Below are 21,287 nucleotides of genomic sequence, written 5' to 3' on the forward strand. Positions count from 1 at the left end.
TTAATCTTCTTTATGGTTCTATGCTATAGGCATAATAATTATTCTTGTTTTATACTTGAGAAAACTCAGCCACAGAGAAGCAAAGTTTCTTTCACATATCTAGGAAGTAGAGGAGCCAGAATTTGAACCCAGGCGATTTGGCTCCAAAGCTTGTAGTATTAACCACTCTACTGGCCCACTCCAACTAGAAAAAGACCCAATGTATGATTAACATCAATAAACAAATTTAAAATAGCAACACTGAACATATACAGTTATCTCAAGTATGTATGGCAGGTTTTGTTGGATATTAATTAACATTTTCTACTAATCTAATTTAAACCTAGTTAAACATTACCTAGTATTGTTCAAGATTTGACAGTCCACAAAACCATTGTTTATTTTTCATCAAAGGGAAGAGCTTAAATTTTCAAAAATAGCTGCTAACTTTAAGAGAAAAAAGTGTGTGGTTAACACAATAGGTTGTAAGAGTTTATAATTTCAGAGTGCCAGTTGGAAGAAACTTAGAAAGATATTTTTCTCAAACTTAGATTGTCACAAAGAGTTAAATGAACTATCCCATAATTCTTTTTGCAAAATATAGCTTATAATGAGTGAGGGGAGCTATAGACTACAAAAGTAAGGTGCAGTCTGGAATGGGTATTAGAAATGAAAGAAAAGACAAAACATGCCAAAGTAAAAGGGGGATTGGGTAGCTTCTGGGTGCCAGACTTCTGTGAAAATATTGTGGATATAGTTAAGATGTGACATTTTCCATAAAATCGTGAAAGTGATGTAATGAGAAAAGAAATAAAAATGTGAGTTTTTATTGAGGTGGGAAAAATCTCAGAAGTGAAAATCTAGCGTTGCACAGAAGAATGAAGCTCTAATCTGCTAGTGTGAGTGTACAGCTAACATTATGGGTAGGCCTATGGCTGAGTTTGACACAAATAGCTTTTCAGGAAAGCCACAGTTCTCATTTTTTATAGGTCACTATGTGATTTTTAAATTAAAATTTTTCTTGTAGATTGCTTTATTGGAAAGAAGATGGTGACAAGCTGACTTAGAGATTTCTGTGTCATTACTCATGACTAGTGTGAGTTTGGATAGCACAATATATGTTTCTGGATAGGGCTGGAAAGTCAGGTGCAGAACATAGGACCATGGGAAGAAATAGCAACCAGATTGCCATCTTGTTGATTCAGTATAAATAACCAATTATCATTTTATCATTTTTAGTGGGTACTGGTCTTGATAGGAGCATATTTCATGGCAAAATGAAATCAGGATGAACGAAAAGGGCCTTTCATACCACTAGATTGATTGAGAACCTGTGTTTTATTTTAAGTAATTTAGAGCTATACAATTGAGAGATAGTACTTATCATGAAGAATTCCAGTTTAGGCTTAGAGAAGAACTTGGATGACAAACATGAGCTCATTATTAGCAACTACTTCACTTCTCAGTACCAATTTTCTGTTGAAAATTATTGAAAATTCTTAGTGAATTTTCTGTTTTTATAACTGCATACTACAGACTACGAAATTTATAAAGAATACAGAGGTTTTGCCCTACCACTTCTTGGTATATATTCAAAAGAATTAAAATCAGGATATGGTAGAAATATTTGCATAGCTATGTTTTCTGTGGCATAATTCACAATAGCCACTATATGGAATCAGCCTAGGTGCCTATCAACAGATGAATAGATAAAGAAAATGTGGTATTTATATACAATGGGGTATTATTCAGCCATAAAGAAGAGCAAAATTATGTCATTTGCAGGAAAATGGATGGAACTAGACATTGTTATGTTAAGTGAAATAAGTCAGACTCAGAAAGACAAATATTACATGTATTCCCTAACATGTGGAATCTTTAAAAAAGACATGAAAGTAGAAGGGAGACAATTATTAGACACAAAGAATGGGATGAAAAGAAGAATGGGATAAAAGGGAAGAGGATATGATTGAAGTATGTCATAAACATGTATGAAAATACCACATAGAACCAAATATTTTATAAAATGAACATGTACCAATAAAATATATTTTAATAAAAGCTAAATGGAGAAAAAATATAGAGGTTTATTTAGCTCATGATCCTAGAGGCTGAAAAGTCTGACAGCTTGTTTCTGACATCTGCTCAGCATCTGGTGAGAGTCTGTCTGCTGTGTTACAACATTGTGAAGGATATGACATGGTGAGACTAAGCAAGCAAGCCAGAGACAATTTGCTTTTATATCAAAGCCACTACCATAACCCATTAATCCATTAATCTATGCATGGATTACCCCATTCAGGAAGGCAGAGCCCACACAACACAATCTACTCCCAAAGGTTCTACCTCTCAAATATAATTAACATATGACTTTGGGTGCTACATTTCCAATACAAGACATTTTGGGACACATTCCAGACACAACACTGAATGTTCCCCTGGGGAGGCAAAATTGTAGAGTATAAATCAGAGGGTTAGCCACATGGCAATAAGGGATTGGAAGCTTGATTGACTTGATGCTGAACTGCTGAGCTACTGGCTCTAGTTCTGAGAGTCCTCATAACTAGGAATAGGATGAGTCCCAAATCCTGCACTGAAAGAGTCATCTAATGGGAATGAATGGAAGAGTCATTTACGAGAATGAAATGTCATCATCTGGAGGTGTGGGGGTCTAGTGGCAGGTACTAAAGGACTACAGTGGCAAGTTACTATACAGATTGCCTTTCCATGGCATGGTGCTATTATCCTCAGCCTCACTGAAAGGGAAGCAATGGACATAGGTTTCATGGGCTATAGATATTCTAGGCAAATATGAGACAAACCTACTATGATTGCCATTAAAAACAGGAAGCATTTTTATTGGTTGGTCTGCTGGAGGTTCCTGGGGCATTTTTAAATTCAGGATCTTTTTGCTTGAACTCCCTATCTAAGATTTCTGAGTAGCTTGTCTCAAAAACACCCATGCAACCAGGAGTCCCTCCTTCTGTAACATAATTGACCAGGGTTGGGAAGCCTTTGAACAAAGAAGAATCTAAAGTTCACCTAGCACAAGCATTTCAGGGGCACACATTTCAAGAATATTTCTTCTTTCCTTAGTAGAAAAACAGAATTCAAAATCTGTTTGGTGCTCATGACAGCATACATCATGAAGATTTTTCAGTACACAGTGGTCACGATTAAATTCCTAAATGACTGATAAAACAGAAGTCATTTAAAAACATGTAACTTTTGGCTGACAAAAAGTAACTTAAGTCATCTTGTAATTGAACCTATGGCTATCATATTGACATCATTCAGTTGCAAGAAAGTTCTTTCCAAACACAGTGTTTGACAAGCAAAGGTTTTGTAAAAAAATATTCTTACAATGTGCCGCTTTTATTCATTTGTTTTCCCTTTGTCACATTTAAGAGGGAAAACTCAAGAAATCTCTTCTCTCTCTCTCCCTCCCTCCCTCCCCCTTCTCCCTCTCTCTTAATTTTAGTAGCTTTGAACTGGCAGCTGTATTGTCAATAGTCTTGTCTCACACAAGATAACTTTAGTTCTTGTCAGAAAAGATCAACTGTTAAAGAAAAGGAACAGGAGGATGGTTGCCTCTGTTTAAGGATGAGGAGGAGAGCTACTTTGGGCTTCTAACCCTACTGGTACTGTCTCTTGTCTGCCTTTCTCCCTATAGGTTTCTAGGAAAGGGATGTTGGCTGCCATTTCCTCAGAGAAAGTAAGCTAAGTGCTGATCATTACTGAATCAGCATCCTTATTTTCCTGAAGTCAAATGTGTCCCAAATTTAAAACTTGGTAAGGCAAAACATTTAAAATTTGATAATGACCTTTCAAACACTCTGAAGCAACTTTTCAGGCATGTATGCCAAGGCTAACCCAAAGGGCCGCTTAAAAGGGACTGGGGTTCCAAATTAAATCTACTGCTTAGTTTTCTCTTTTATTTTCAGTTAATACAGGATAAAGATTTCAAAGATAGATAAAAAAAATTGCAAATGCACCTGGCACTTGGAAGGCTTTACAGACATGGGCCTTATTTGCCCATTGACAGAAATGGGCAACAAAAGTGATCTGTCTATAAGGCAGAGCTTTAGCTGCATTCATAAAACTGAGACTTCCTGGAGGTTCCAGATATGCATTTGAGAATTTTTGGCAAATGACACTTGTACAGAGCTGCCTTGGGATTTCTTCCATACTCTAACAAGGTTCTGTTCCATCAAATTACCTGGAGGGTGTTAATTCTTTCAGAGGCTAGAGGATAATAAACGTTGAACTGATAGCAGTGACAGGAGGATGGATTGAATTGCCATTATGTTTCATTTAATCCTAAGGATTCTATGATTCAGTAGACTGCCATCAGACAAATATCCCCAGAACTCCAGAGGTTTTATGCTAAGAAATGTGTCAATGACATCACTGCCTATGGAATTGTACTGAACACCTCTGTGATTTTTTATTTATGGGGCTTTGTGTTCTTGTCTATCTACTAAGCCAGTTATGTTCCAGGTACAATACCTATTTAATAATTGTGCTTATAAACTACTTTTAGAATAATTCCAAAACACTGCACATTTCCTCATAGCATCCTTGCAAGATTATTTAGTATTATATTTCCACTTTTCAATGGTAAGAAGTTAAGCTATAGAGAGATTGAGTAATTTTTCTGCAGCTACCCAAAAGTTGAGGGATGTAATCCATGTGAGAACTCCACTCCCAGACTCTGTTTCTCATATCATGTACCATAATTGATACACACATTGCAAAATCACAGGATTAGAAGAAACTTTGGGGGATGATATAGTCTGGTCTCATAATAGATGTTTAATAGTTTTGATAATATTCCTGCCCAGTAGCCATTCTGCCTCTGCTCCAACATATCTTGTTGTGATAAGCCATTCTGTTTCTCTGTAGTTGTGAGATTATCATTTTGAAATTGGGTGGCTACATTTCCTTTTTTCTCACCAAACATCATTCAATATTCTTGCGCTGTTTTCCCTAGCATAGAATTCTTTAAGAATGCTTTTTTGAGCAGTGATGTGGCATCCAGCTGGCAGTGAGGACATACTCCTTTTTTCTTCTTCAGGGTAGTTGTATCTTCAGGGTAGTGGTAGTGATTGCCCTGATTTGGCAGCCAGCATGTAGCCCTTTGACATATCCAGCAGCTGCACACCCTCAAGAAATTTGGCAGATGGTAGTCCGGATCAAAGCTCATGCAGCCTTGGGCCGGGGATTTAGCTCAGTGGCACAGTGCCTTCCTGGCAAGCTCAAGGTTCTGAGTTGGCAGGCATCTAAGAAGACAAAGGCTACTATTGGCCTGTGTGGTATTCAAGTTGTGATCATTCTGGAAGTAACTGGCCACATGCTTAGAGGTAAAGTCCATGGTTCTCTGGCCTGTGCTAGAAAAGTGAGAGTTCAAACTCCTAAGGTGACAAAAAGGAGGGAGTGGAGAGAGAGGAGAGGGAGATGGCAAACAGGCCAAACAGTAAATGCTGTATAATCATCATTTCATCAATGATAGGCATACCTTTGTCAAGAAGAAATACCCAGTGTTAACTCAGGTTCTTCTTAATCTGGATTTTTCTAAGAAAGCCAATTAGTCCAGTCTAACACAATTCACAATAGCTAAATCTTGGAAGTGGCCTATATCTCCATCAACAGATGAATGGATAAAAAGTGTGATATATATGTACAATACTACTCTGCTATAAAGAAGGATAAAAAAATTTGAGTCATTTGTTGGAAAATGGGTGCTCCTTCAGACTTTAATGTTATGTGAAGTAAATCAGACACACAAGCTTAAATATCACACATGTGAGAAACCCAAAGTATAAATGAAAAGTGAAATAAAAGATTATAGGAAATAGGGAGATAGATCTTTTGCAAAAGGAAGGGAATGAAGAGATAGAGGGAGAGGGAGGTAAGAGAGCAGTAGGGGATGTAAACAGGATTAAGTTGTATTATGTACATGTACCAACTCACCATGAGGAATGTAAGCATGTACTGCAAATATGAGCTAACAAAAAATAAAAATTAAAAAAATAAGAATAATAAAAGGACCTCAAATCATCATCAGGAAAAATAATAATATGTTTCTCATCATGTAGTTCATTCCCTCTAGACATGAGATAGCTCCATGCTCACCTACTCAATCTGTTAGATGCTGAGCTCAAGGGTCTTTTGGGTAGTATTTCAGCCTGGTTGAAAGGAAGGAGGGCTGACAGCACTACTTCAGCGTTCTTCTTACACTATATATTTCTGTTTACTTCTGGATAGTGTTCTCTAATCTTGAAGACAATGGGTGACAAAAATGATCTTCTAGTTGAATTTAGTTAAATTTATTAATTTAGTTAAATTTATTAATTCACATGTCCTAGGTAGATTAAATGAAAAACTCATAGGAATGACCAGAGAATATTTTTCAGTAAATGTCAGCCTAGCTCATTTGAATAGTTTTCCCCAAATAGGATCTATGCCAGTTTCTCCCTAGTAAGTTCCATCATCCAGAGAACATTTTCTATTCTGATCAGATAAGCAATTATACAGAAGGACTTAGCCCTGCTAGCAGAATATGCAAGCCCACCTGGTCCCACTTCCGAGTTTACAAACGGGACTCAGCTAATTGAGAAATCATAGCATTATCTAATTAAAATGATGATAGACTTTAATGCTGGAAGAGAGAAATCAGGCTTCCAACAGGGAAGGCAGAAAAACAGACACCAAGAGCAAGCATGAACACTCATCACTATATACTCCCTCTGTAATCTCAGGGGAAGGCTAGTTGCTTAGCAAAAGCTCTGAAATATGACCACATCCATGTCATGAATGAATGTTTCTGATCCAATGCCAGAAGCTGTTGGCTACAAACTAAATGGATTTGTCTTAAACATAAATATCTTTTGTTTTTAGAGAATGAATTTTAAATGCTTGCTTGCCCAGACTGCACTAATCTGGAGTTGAAGATATTGTCACCCCAGGCATTTATATAGCTTTCTGACCATGTGTCTCTAGATCCCTGTCATGTAATGAAGGACTTGCTTTATAGAGTTGGTATCTTTTAGGCCACCTCAGAGATCAGAAATTTTGCCTTGGATTTTATTTAGAGCAAGTATCAGCTCCATAAAATAGCAAATATTGTATTGAAGGGAAGTTTGTATATCTTTACAATGTCCTTTTGGTCAGAGCTGAAAAAGAGGGGATTGTTTTGCCTAAAATGAAGGACATAGGTTAGATGCAAAGAAGACAGTTCATAGTATTAGATTCTAGAATGGGTGACTGAAGGATGCCATAAAATTCACTCTGAGTAGCTTCAAAGACAGAAACACTTAATTTCAACATAGTGAAAGTAATACTCAATTGAAAGACAGAAGTTAAGCATCTTGGATTTACTATAAAAGTCACCCTGTTGAACCTGGAAAAATCACTTTTTCTGTGTGCATGTGTATATCAATTTTCAAATAAATAGAATGGAGGAGATGGACTAGACAATCTTTCCAGGTCAGAAAGTCTATTAATTTCACTTATTAATTCAAAAAATTATTTATGGCATGCCTGCCATGTTCTATTTACTGTTCTAGACCGTGGGATGCAATAGTAAACAAACAGATAAAGAATCTTCTCTGGAGAGGTGACATAGGCAACATACATATGAGGCATGATAAAAAATAGGATGAATATTAAATTTAAATAATTACTACAGTTAAGTCATATTGCTGTTAACCTCTGTTATGGTTTGAGTCTAGATGTCTCCCCAAAGCGTCATGCAGTCATAGGTGGCTGAATCTAGAGTATGTGATGCTGGGATTAAGGGCATGTGATTACTAAACTGATATACTGATTGGTTTGGCAGTGCCCTAATCCTGGTAGTCTGGATAAGATAAAAAAGGGGCAGAAAGATGCTGTTAAGGTCCCTTGTTCCTTTTGCTATCATGTGGGTGCCATGAAGTTTTTCTCTCCTCTGACTCCCCTTTTCCATGGGCCACTCTGCCTTGGAGCCAGCTGATTATGGACTGAAACTTCTACAAACTGTGAACTAAATAAACCCTTTCCCCTTTAACTTTGGGTGTTGGGTATTTTGTCTCAGCAATGAGAGAAAAGTAACTAGCACAATCCCCTTCAAATTACTCCCCCTCATTTTGAGCACATTTACCCATCATTCTTGCCACTTTCTGAAGCAGTTCAGGAAATTCTCTTTCTTGTCCTGATGAGGTGTGATAAAAAATACAGTGAATGCTGCTGCTGAGTGCCATCCAGTGGAAAAGCAAGTTCATGAAGCATTATGGTGTGTCCTCATCTACCTTATTTCCTGGATCTGGCACATGGTGCCAGACTTTCCCCAATGTCAAAATGACCATGAAAGATAAACGTTTTGAATTGATTCAGAGCAGTGAGGCAGCCATGACAGTGCAACTAAAGACACTCACAAAAGAGGACTTTTAGAACTGCTTCAGAAAGTGGCAAGAATGATGGGATAAGTGTATCTGAAGTGACGAGGAGTATTCTCAGGGGTGGTTCATGGCAATGTGTCTTTCACTGTAATAAAATTTTAAAAACATTTAAACAGTCACCATATTTTTTGGTCATACCTCATCTAATAATCGGGTGGTAATAATGATATAAAGCATTCTGAACCACTGACAGAGTAGGGAGCAATGTGGTGATATTTTCAAAAAAGACAATCCGGGAGTGCTTCTCTGGTAAGGTAGTATTGGAACAGATATATAATGGAAAGGAAGGAGTTAGCAGCACAACTCTGTAGATGAGGGACATTTCAAGCAAAGGCACTGGGTTTAGACAGTTCCTATGAGAGATAAGCATGGCTGGAGCAGATTGAGCACAGAAGATAAGAGCAGAGAGATATGAGTGGGCTAGAACATTCAGGGACTTGTAGATACTGGAAGGACCTTTGAAGAGTTTGAGCAGAGACATATTTTAAAAGAGTGATTCAGTCTCCTGGAAAATGACTAGATTATGTGAAGGCAAGAGTGAAAAACAGGGAGACTAGTTAGGAGGTTATTATGATTGTCCAAGCTAGAGGTCATTGTGGTTTTGACTAGCGTGAGGTGGTAGGGTTGGTGACAAATGGCCAGATTCTAGAGTTCAAGGTCTAAAGGCTCTGTCACGGACATCTCACCATTCTATCTATTCTTTGAGCACTTTCCAGACATTATGAGTACATAATTGCTCTTCAAACACATCAAACTTGGCAAAGCTTGATTTGTCTATTCTGTGAATTCTGTAAATTGCTACCTCTTCTCAAATCAAAGTAACCTGAGTAACAGACAGTTGAGGTTGTTGGTATCCTCCATCTTAGAGAAAGTTTTCTCTCTTTGAGCTTGTTAAGGTTGTTACTTCCTGGGACCAAATGCCATTTTATTGACTGCTGGAAGAGAAGATGTTATAAGCCTGTACATTATCACTAATTTTCTCACTTATGATCAGACAGTATTACCTGATCATCAACTTGACACTGGTATTGCACTGTTATTTGTCCCAAACACATTTTTAATCTTGATGATAATGTTTTCATGGCACCAAATAAAGTAGGAATTTGGAAGTTATTTAATTATCTAATCAATGTAGACTATTTGGAGAGTTTAGACTAGAAATAGTATAGACTTTTCATGTCACACATTTTCTTGCTCTTGTGTTTTCTCACTCCTCAGGAAACTAAGGCAAATGTTTTCTCATGTAACTTGACCCTTGGCATCTTTTCTTTTTTGAAATAGCAATTCTGTCACCAATAAAAAGTCCCTGGTGAGGGAAGAGAATGGATGAAATGCATTTTCACTATTTCCCTGGTGTTAGAACTCATTTGTAAGCTGCAGACCAATCCCTCTTCCTGTTTGTGTCCCTTTTCTACTTCCCTTAGGTTTGAGGTGCAGGCCTGTCTGGTCCTATTTTTCTGTACTCCAGCTCAATAAAATATTGCTGTAATAGCAGTGTGATCATGCTGTCCTTTGAATCAAGATACTGAAGAACTAAACTGGAAACTTAAAAATAAAGGAACCATTGTCCTGCTTGTGTAGTATCCAGGGCCTTCCTCCACAAATCTAAACTCACGATGGAAACATGAGTCTTGAAAATTGCTTTCTTATCAACCTTTCACTTAGGCGCCCTTCACTTAGACACCCACTGTTAACAAACTACTGCCATTACCACTCTACACATCATTGCTCATTAACTTCCTTCTGATCAGTATACCATCCTCTTCTTTTTGCCTTTCCTGCTTAACACCTTTTTCTTTTTTGAAATGTTCTCCCCTTGAAACCTACTGTATATTGATATCCATAGTGGCCTCATATGTTGTCCACATCACACATTCTGGATGATGTAGCATGTATTTTCTTGCTGCTTTATTACATGCTGTGTTTATTCTTAGTGTATGGAAAGAATTTGGTACTGGGTCAAGTTTGGTGTTCTGGGAGGTAGTGGTTGGAAAGATATCTCTGAGTTTTGCATTATTTCACACTTGAATTCAGATAGCTTATGTTGACAAGAGTTAAAATGTGGAGAAAAGAATCCCAGAATAACACATAGAGGGGCCTGGGGTATAAAGAGGACAAAGTAGCTGAAGTAGACAAATGCACAGATGAAGTGGAGCAGGGATGAATGTTATTATATAAACAAGATGTATCTGTCCAGGACAGAGGAGAAGAGGAAACTTATTAACTGGTGTGATAGTTAACTGAGGTGTCAACATGAATAAGAAACACCTAACTGATTTGTTTAGCATAGGTCTGGGTGTGTCTGGATAATGGACCTACTGAAGGGGGAAGACCCACCCTAGGTGTGGGTGGTACCAACTAATAGGATTGTAGCCTGGATGCAATAAAAAGGGAAAGAAGAAAGAAGTCTTGCTTCTGTTTCTTTGGAGGGGCTCCAGTCTTCACCATTGTCTTTGGACAACCATCTCCAGGCTTCTAGCAAAGACTCTCTAGTGTTTCAGCTCAGACTCTTCAGCCTTCCAGTACAGACCCTCTGGCTTCCTGATACGGGCTCACACAAGATTTTTCAGTGAGCTCCAGGTCTTTGACATTGACTAGATCTTCTGACTCTCCAGCGTCCAGATGGCCCTTTTGCATTTTTCCATACATAAGTCTGCAGGCTACCACTATAAGCCTACCTTATAAATCCAAGCCTACCTTGTAAGCCTTCCTTGTAAATATATAATCTGTTCCTCTAGTGAACCCTAACTGATATAACTGGACATGTATACATGGAATATGGTTATATACAGCCATGAGCATGAGGCTAAGAAAAAGAAGCCCTGAGTCCTGAGTTGGTAGTGTCCTTGAAGGAATGAGGGCCATATTTAAACAACAACAACAACAACAACAACAAACTACATGTTTTCATTCAGTGAATTGCTTTGGAGAATAGTTCATGGTTTAAAAAAATTAATTAATTAATTAATAAATATATTTATTGGTACATTTTAGGTATAAAATACATTTACATTTATCATTGGGTGTTTGTACCTGAACATGATGTATCTTAGTTCTTTTTTTTTCTCCCATTACCTGTGCACCCTTCACCCTCTCCACCCTTCCCTATTTACACAGACTTTGATTCCATTTTTTTCTTTCTCATAATTTTTCCTTTCCCTTCTTCCTTTTCCCCTTCCCCTCCCTCCACCCCCAAACCCTTGGACCTTTTCCTATTTCAAATTTCATGGATTTTTCCTTGTGGGATGTTGTGCAGCTAGCTCTCTTTGGTCTATCTGGTCTACCTGTTTACATTTTATTTTTCTTTCTGAGAGACAAATATCAATATCTCTCAAGTTGCTTATGTCCTTTGGACAACATGTGCATATCCATTCTCTCCATGAGACTATAAATTTCTTGAGGTCATTAACTATATCTTTCAGTTTCATTGTGAGGCATAGGATTAGGGGTCAAAAATACTTAGAAAATTGAGTGGAACGAAGTAGAATTAATCGTCTGCTAAAGCTCTATGATCAATGAGTTGCTGTAGGTAGACATTACTTGTAGCTGTTTTTGTTTTTCTGCTTTATTGTAAATGTTACCACTTCTGATGATTCTTCAGAGAGACTGGGTACTGGATAATGGCTTGGGAGGCAGGAGACATTAGTAATTCAGGCTCAATTGAGTGACCTTGGACTTGTCACTTTAGATCAAATGATCTTGAGACTCTCTATAGTTCCAGTCTATGATTGAGGCAGATGATGTCTTTTGAAAGTCAACACAGATATGTGAGAAGAGGCAACTCCCTTCACTAGTTTGATCAGTATGATGCCATGCAATCATTTTGTCCTTTCTTTCAAGCAGAACTGACTGATTTCTTTCTTTGTTAAAAATTTATTTTTGTGGTGTTGTGGATGGATCTCAGGGCCTAATGCATGCTAGGTAAGTGCTCTATCACTGAACTACATCCCCAGGCCTGATTTATTTTCTTGACTTGGTTGACAATTGACATAACATATTGCTTTGGCCTAGAAATTTGACTTTAAAATGGCAATCAAAGCAAATAATAGAATTAAAGCTATGACTCTGATTATTAGAGAGATAAAGAACCCCCTCCCCCTAGTCTTACATTGGGCAATTCAGGTAACACAGAGTTAAAAGTACTATTAATATTTTGAATCAATGCTAATAATATGGGTGTCATCTACGGAAGGCTGTATGCCACAAATTATGCCAAATGTTCAAAATAATTCTCACTTAAATCTTGAAATAACCTATAATATAGATAATATCATTAACTCATTATACAGATAAGGAAACTGATGTGTAAACAGGGTAAATGACCTTCCCAAGGTTATTCAGTCTGAAGTCTTAACTGCTATGTGCTAGTAGGTGCTTAACACAGTTTTTGAATAAATAAATGGCATCAACCAGCAGATGATATTAGCATAGCTCAACTAGCAGGAATATGAGTATGAGTACTTACTATATATCTGGGACTGTTCTAGCACATGCATATGCACTATTCATTTGATTTTCACTGTACTTCTATGACTTAGTTTCTTTTTTTCTTTTTTTTTGGAACTCAGGACTTTGGGCTTGCCAGACAGGTGCTGTGCTGCTGAGCTAAACCCCTGGCCCGTCTATGACTTGGATTCTATTTTTGTTCCTAGGTATAGATGAAAAAGCAGGGTTAGTGAGATTAAGTGACTATCTAAGGAAACACATGTAATAAGTGGCTGACTCCAAAGCCAATGACCTTTTAATTACTGCAGGCTGCTTATAGATAGCATGGAGACTTTTGCAATCTTTCCTTTACTTTTTGCACTTATACTGTTTGAGATTTACAAGCTAGACTCTTTAGGTCTCTTCTCTGTGCTTTCACCACTTTGTGCATAATCTTATTGTCCCACTCCACACTGTGCAACCTTAACCTGAGACGAACAGGTAGAGAGGAGCATGGCATGAGTATGGGGAGTGTCCTGTTGCTGATTATCTATAATCTCAACACAAACACTTATCAGTGTTGTTTAGATTGAATCTCTCCAGGTCATCTGTGAGACCAATTTTAATTTGGAGCCATCTGCCACAGACAAATGAGTAATTATGGCAGAACTCGGGGGTGGGGGGTGGGGTGGGCCATGGGGAGAAGGTTGGCTTAGCCTCTTTCCGCCTGCCTGCATTGACACAAGTGACCAAGAAAGAAAATTGAGTGTGCTGTTGATGGAGTGACTAGAGGCACTACCTCCCTGTTGCTCAAGTCTTTAGACTATACTGAAAAAGTAAAGATGACTTTGAGGTGATACAGTTTGGCTGGTGGCAGAAGGGACACCATTGCCATCAAGGCCAGACAAAAGGAAGTAATCTGTGAACCAGCACACGCTACTTTCCAGTCTCTCCCTCCTACTGTACTGGTGGTGCCTTGTGATGAGGATCATTTACTAAGTGGTCTCTCCACACAATGTGACAGGCTAAATGAAACCAAAATAATAAGGCTGAAAATAATAGTCATTGACCTCTATATAACAATATACTTTCCCCAAAACTTTGATATATCTTGACCTTATTTCTTTCTCCAAACAGCCCCTAGACTAGGTAGGGGTTAGGTATTATTAGCTTCATTTTTCATATAACAAATTTGAGCTATAGAAAGACTCTGACTTCTTCCAAGTTGTTATGGTTTGGATCTAAAATGGCCCCCAGAAGCCAGTTGATGGCATAGTTGAGGGCTATAACTTCATCAGTGGATTAATCCTTGATGAGATTGTAAATTGATGGAGTATTACTGAGAGGTGACAGAATAGGAGATGGGGCCTGGTTGAAGGGTGTGTAACATGGGATCTGATTCTGGGGACTAGATCTGGTTCCTAGTTCTTTCCTCTCTGGCTTTCTCTCTGCATCCTATTTTCCATGAGTTGAGCAGCTTTTCTCTGCCATGTCCTTCTGCAGTGATGTTTTTGCTTTGCCACAGGCCTGAAAACAAAAGGAGCCAGCTGACCATGGACTGAAACTTCTGAAACCATGAGAGAAAATAAAACATTCTTTCTTTAAATCAGTTTGTGTCAGGTATTTTGTCATAGTGACAAAAAGCTGACTAACACAAAGCTGACTCTTAGTTATAAGCTGGCTAGCAGCACAAACTCCAAATTAGTGTCTAGTCCCTCTGTCTTCTAAGCCAATGGTTCTTAAGCTATGCTCACGCCTCAGGGGCCAAAGAGGTATTTGAGTGTATGTATAAAAAAATGGGGTTTTGGGCCCCAACCTGCACGTAAACTAGGACAGCTATATTTGGGTCTGTTTACATTACATATAGCTGAGATTTTATTTCATGAAAGACTGCTGCTGAAAATGTTCAAAAACTACTCATTTAGATCAATATTTTCCATAATGCAGTGAGTTGAATTGTGCCACCCCAAAAGATATGTTCAAGTCTTAAACCCTACTACTAGCTCTGTGACCTTATTTGGAAAAAGGGTCTTTGCAGATATAATCACAGATTAGGGTGAACCATAAATCACAAGAAAAAGGAGAGGGAGATTTGGAAGCAGACACACAAAAGAACTCTGTGTGGCAATGGAGGCAGAAACTGCAATGATGTAATTGTAAGCCAAGGACACCAAGGTTGTTGGCAACTACGAGAACACAGTGGAGAGTCATGAAACAGATTCTCCCTCCAGAAGGAAGCAGACTTAATGACACCTTCATTTCAGAATTCTGGCCTCCTGCATTGTAAGAGAATAATTTATTTTGTTTAAGCCACACAGTTTATGACAGCCCCACATAAAATAAACATAGAAAGGTACATGGACCTCTAACCTACATGCGGAGATGGGCTTGTTAAATGTGGATTTTAAGTCAATATCTAGAGATTCTGATTTTGTAAATATGCGGTGAGGCTCAGGAAACTGCATTTTGACAATTTTCCATATGCATACCAACTGACTGTCAGTTGGTTTTGAACATATAAAGATATGTCTCTTATCTGGATTGTGGCTATATTTGCTCTTCCTTTGACAGTGCTGCTATAATGTTCCCAAAATCAGTGACATGAAGGTGGCAAGTATAAGAGACAAGAAATACAATGGTGGCATTAGACATTCTGTTTCACAAATTTTGAACTCTTTTTATTGGAGTCATGGTTTAAGACAGGGTCTCACTTTGTAGTGTAGGCTGGCCTTGAACTGACTGTATAACCCAAGTTGGCCTTGAACTCATGCTAATATTTCTGTCTCAGCCTCCCGAGTATGAGGATTACTGGTGTGCACCACCACACAGCAACAAATTTTGAACACTGAGACTACTTTAAGAGTGTTTATGCTAAGGAATCACACATCTTCTGGGTTGCCAAAATCTACCCCTAATGAAATAGGCTATGATGATAGGGAGTGTGCCAAGATCTCTCTCTCTCTCTCTCTCTCTCTCTCTCACACACACACACACACACACACACACACACACACACACACACACACACACACACGTGTCTGGTGTAGAAGAGTCTTCCTAATAGTGTATCACCATTTTTCCTTTAAGATTTGATTCCTATTACAAATTCAGGTGTTTATATGAGTGTTGATACTTGAAGTCAGTGCCATCCATTTAAGCTATGCCTCTGATCTTTATCTGAGAAAAGTTTTGATAGGTTAGATGAGGAGGAAGAGCATAAGGAGACGGGGGTAAGGAAGGAGCAGAGGAGGTATTGCTTCCAGCCTGGAGCTAAAGTCCTTGCTTCATAATCCTAAGGAGGGTGCTGGTTAATTTTCTCAAGATTGATGTCCAATCAGTTGGATAGATGGGAGAGAGTCTTTGTTTAAAAGGACATTTATTTAGATTCTATATGTGGATAGAGTGGCCTGCTCAGGTAAACCCAAGTTCCTTCAGGAGGCCTGTGTTTGCTCACATCCCTGATCACTCCCAGGTTCAAAAAAAAAAAAAACCACAAAAAAACCTTGTTTCTATCTCCCAGAAAGACAGAGAGAGCTTTAGCAATGTGGCAGCCTGTTGTCATAGTTTCTGACATATAATTTATCATGATTGTCAGAGCAATGGAAGAAAACAAAATTTAGCAGTGGCTGGTGGCAGAGGGTTTGGAAAGTGAGGAGAAAGAGAGAAGGCTGATGAAGAGACTTGGGAATGGAGTTGATGTCTTTGTGAGCATATGGTGTGATATCCAAATATGATAAAGGAGGTCTTTTATTGGTGGTATGTCAGAAAGGGCTTTGCAAAAGACAGCTTGCCCAAAATAGCTTCATGCAAGTTCCATATGTCTGACTTTCCACCAGTGTTGGTTCATTCATATGCGTTAAGCTTTGCCTTTGCCCAGGTAAAGTCATACCTTAGTTGCACTTTAGTATAAGCTTAGCTGGTGCCTTTCATCTTGACTTGCAGAGCCTCAGCATTTGGTAGAGCACTGGAGAGAGATGGGAAAATGGGGCTTTTCAAACAAGGACTTGACTTTCAAAACTCTGGTAGGGCCAGTATTACTAGCTCTGTTTTGAGAAACTGACCCTGTGTTCTTTATCTTCAAAACAGTTATAAGTTAAATGGGATTGACTATGAAAGATCTTGTATAACAGGAAGCCATGTATTTTTCTGGTATATATATATAAATAAATGATTGAAACCAGGGCCTTCATACTGAACTACATCCATTCCCCTTTTGTTTTTTTATTCTAAGACAGGATCTTACTAAATCACTAAGTAACCCAGATTAGGCTTGAACTTGTGATCTTCCTACCTAAGCCTCCTAAAGTTCTGGGATTACAGGGATATACCATTCTTAACTCTTTCATGTCCTGCAGCAAATGTTTATATATCACTCATTATGCACTAGGTATTTGATGAGGTATTAAAAGCATAGGCATGGAAACAGTTGGACACTAGATTTTTACCTCATATTTAAGAAACAGTGTAGTTACAGGAGATTAGGAAGTTCTACAGTCAAGGCTAAAGCAGTACAAAGTGGCATGTGATTGGTGTCAAGTGAAGCAAAAAGCCAATGGGCTGCAGGATCTTGAAGGCAATCAAGTTCATGGTGGAGCAGAATAGCTGAGAAAGCATTAGTGCAAATTAACACATTAAATTACCCAGAGACTTAGCAGGGGTCTGGGGATGGTACACAGAACTAATCAGTTTTGATGAGGATAGTGAGATAGATTGTATAGGAATCACACTCATACCTCTATGCTTTGCTATTTATCCAAATTCTTCATGTCTGTTATTTCCAGAGAGCTAATCTATCTTGCATTTATCTGCCCTGTATTGAAACTCCTGTGCTGGGAATCCTGAAATTTACTCACACTGCCAGGGAAGCAATGTTACCTAGTGGTTAAAAGGGTGGTTTAGTAGTTGCCTGGGTTTGGATCCTGGATCTGGAATTTACTAACTATGATCTTGAACAGTTGACTTAACCATCCTGTGACTCAATTTTTCTCATAGGTAAAATGAAGATGATAATAGCAGTCTACCTAACAGAGTTACTTGGAGGATTAAATGAGGTAAATCATGTAAGATGCTTACCATAGTACTGGGTACATATTATTCGTTCATTAAATAAATATGTATTGCATGTCTATGGGGTTCCAGGTACTTTTCTAGTGATCCGATATAGCAGTGAACAAGAGAGACAGCATCCCTGCTCTCTTGGGACTGTGTTAAATGGTAATGGAGAAGAAGGGGATTTAGGCCCTTTACTCAAAGCACTTTTAATCTAGTGCTTTGTTTTCTATTCTGTCAGTTCCAATTCTTAGTCTATGTGTTATCACTCAATTTATTTAGGCAAATATCAAACTTATGAATTTCCTTTAAATATATCTTTGGCAGTAACCTGTAAGAGTTGATGCTGTTTCCATTATCAGTGTTCTCCAAACAGTTGGCAATTTTGGCTTTGATTTGTACTATTTCTTTTCTTTGGAATATATCCAGGTATTCTATTTTTGATGATTCAATATTTACCTTTGTTCCTAGTATGTGCCCAATGCTATGAAGAGACACAGTGAAGAGACCTTTCTGATCTGAGTGTTGTTTAGAAGGGACTAGAGAAAGACAGAATTAGAAAAGACCATTAGTTAGTTTTAGTGCTAAACTTTGTGAGTTGATATCTTTGCTAATGACAAGTTTGGATGTGGTTTGCTCCACAAAGGTCTGTGTGTTGAAAGCTTTGTCTTCATTATGATGGTGGTGAGGTGGTGTAACCTTTAAGCGGTAGAGCCTAGTGCGAGCTAATTAGGTCATCGGGGATACTTCCCTTGAAGGAGATTAATGCTGGTCCCACTGAGTGAGTTGATTCTTACAAGAGTATGTTGCTATAAAGTGAGGTCACTTTACATACTTGCTTGTTCACTTATATATGTGGCCAATTCCTTTTCCATTTTCTCCATGTTGTGATGAAGTCAGGGGGCTCCTGATTGAACAGATAGATCCCTCTGATCTTGTATTTCCAACCTCCCAAACTGTGAGCTAAACAGACCTCTTTTCTTTATGAAGTACCTAGCCTCAGATATTTTGACATAGTAACAGAAAAACAGACTAATACAAGGACACATGGCAGTTCTTGAAAGGATGGGTAGAAATGACAGGATCATTATGCCATTTTAGTATGAATAAATCAGCCTTATTGTTCAGTATGACTTAAGAGAGGGAAAAGGCAAGATGGAAGATCAGTTCCAATATTTTTATGTTAGTCTAGGACAACAGTTCTTAAACCTTAGCATGTTTCAGAATCCCTTGAGGACTTAAGGCACAGCTTGCTCAGCCCTACCCCAGAGTTTGTGATTTAGTAGTTTTGTGTTGGCGGCCCAAACATTTACATTTTAATAAGTTCCCAGATAATGCTGATGCTGCTTTAGGGACCATACTTTGAGAGTCACTCATCTCAGAAAGGGATAAGAACAGAGCCACAGTGGTGGGAGCTGAGCTAGAGAGAAAAGAAAATATGTAGAAGATATTGGGAAGGAAGAAATGAGAGGGTTTAGGGATTAGACATGGAAGCAAGATAGAGGGAGAAATCAAAGATGTCTACAGAGTATCAAATCTAAGTGCCCTAGAGGAGGACATAAGAATCACAGAGGCAAAAACCTAAACATACAGGAATGGGATACACTCACATAACAGGTACTGGGAAATATGCAAGACCTTATACCCATCTGTGTCTGCACTCAAATTTAAAGGTTTCTTGTCTCATCTCTAGGACAGAGGCTGGTAGGAAGGAGAAATCCTGGGCCTATGTTTGTTCTCTTCTTTGGTAGAATGTGACTTTTCATTAGGGGAAGAAAATGGAGAAACAGTGGTCAGGGAAAGTAGAAAGAGCTTGCTTGATCTGGAAATGAACAGCACATCTATGAGTTGTTAAATAATGAATGTTTATGTGCAAATATTAAAAAGGAAAAATGAGTAAAACCTAGCATGTGTCATGCAGGGTAGCTCTAGGGTACCACCTGAGATCGCTGATGTAACTTCTGAGACAGAACTTTTCAACTCCAGACAACCTAACTTTTCCTAATTTCAAGGCTCTGTGCTCTGGTGCTTTGTTGTCAGGGTTATTTATCAGCCTATAGGGTATTTCTCTTACCTGCTTCTCTCCGCTGGGCTTCCTGTAGCTGAGCAGAAGCTCCACAGCACCCACTACCTCCTTGCGGATGGCATAGAGTAATGCATCGCCCATGTACACACTGTGGTTCAGTAGTAGCTCCATGATCTCTAAGTTCTCATTCTCAATGGCAATAAGCAAGGCACTCCGGCCCAAAGGATCCATGCAGTTGATGTTGACATTGTAGTAGATCTCAGCCTCCTGTAGGGCCTGCTTCACAGTAGCATAGTCTCCCTTCTCCACTGCATTGAGGAACGCCTTCTCCTCTGCAGAGAGTTCTGTCTCAGCCCTCACGATTTGCAGGGGAATGCGGTCTCTGTATGGTGAGTAATTAACCTTTTTGTAGTACAGCTGGGCCATGGTTCATAGCAATTTAGAGAGCTGAGTAAGGAGAAAGAGGAAGACCGAAGATATTCTTAGTTCCATGAAAGTTTGCATTGTCCAGTTATAGAGGGCAGCCTTGCTAAGGGGTTGGAAAGTTCCAAAGTGTTTTAATGATACTGCTATTTTCCTCTTGCCAAGGGGTATAGGCAGAAAACATCTGGGCTTTTAGGTCAGAAAGATCTGGGTTCAAACATTGGTTTTGTTACTTACCAGCTCTGAGAACTTGGATAGGATACTCTAGCCCTCTGTGGTTCTTTTACTACTACTAAGGTTATCCATATTAATAATATTACTAGCAGTTATCAGTTAGTGTCTAATTACTGTGTACCAAGTCCTATTCCACAGAGTATTTCCTACTTTGTGAAGCTATTGTGAGAATTAAATAAGATGTACATTATCAAAGCATCTGGCACAGGCAAAACCTAAGTCATGGCATAAGCTCCCTCCTTCCTTCCTTCCTTCCTTCTTTCCTTCCTTCCCTCCGCTACTTGAAATCACCCCTTATAGTACTTCTGATTGGTGATATAAAGTTGTCACTCATCTTTGGTCAGTTTCCTTTGAGCTCCATGTCTGTGGGTTTGTGCTAATTTTCAAGGTTACATTTGCAGTTGTTTCAAATGTGCATCCTAGATTGAAATACTGTTTCAGTGATAACTGCAACCCTGGTTCTTGCTGCTACTCCCTTGGGAAGATACATTGTCTCCAATAGGCCAAAGCTATCTACAAAAATAAGCATGTACTTGCTGTTTCTACTTCTGATTTTTTCTCTCACCATTCCAAACCAAGAAGCTAACAGATCTGACAGTCTGTTTCACTTAATTCTGTGACATGAGTGGTCTGTTTTATTTGTACCAGATCTGAAGCTAGATTGTATTTAATAGAATTGATTTAAAGTAAAAACCTATTTACTGAGCTCCTAT

The 21,287-nt window shown here is 38.6% G+C and overlaps 1 protein-coding gene across 4 annotated transcripts in view; it reads right to left on the reverse strand.

Moving 5' to 3' along the window:
• Positions 1-21,287, reverse strand: part of Trpc5 (transient receptor potential cation channel subfamily C member 5) — a 320,316-nt gene that overhangs the window by 134,373 nt on the left and 164,656 nt on the right. For all 4 annotated transcript variants that reach the window (XM_021241600.2, XM_004861420.3, XM_004861421.3 and 1 more), the window contains one exon: positions 19,966-20,364. In XM_021241600.2, coding sequence (XP_021097259.1) covers positions 19,966-20,343 — 378 coding nt within the window. In that variant the 5' untranslated portion in view covers positions 20,344-20,364. The remainder of the gene's footprint in view (positions 1-19,965; positions 20,365-21,287) is intronic.

The sequence above is a fragment of the Heterocephalus glaber genome, unplaced genomic scaffold (genome assembly GCF_053883595.1).
Source record: "Heterocephalus glaber isolate CG9 unplaced genomic scaffold, H.glaber_assembly_v1.0 deba00001613, whole genome shotgun sequence".
Taxonomy (NCBI): domain Eukaryota; kingdom Metazoa; phylum Chordata; class Mammalia; order Rodentia; family Bathyergidae; genus Heterocephalus; species Heterocephalus glaber.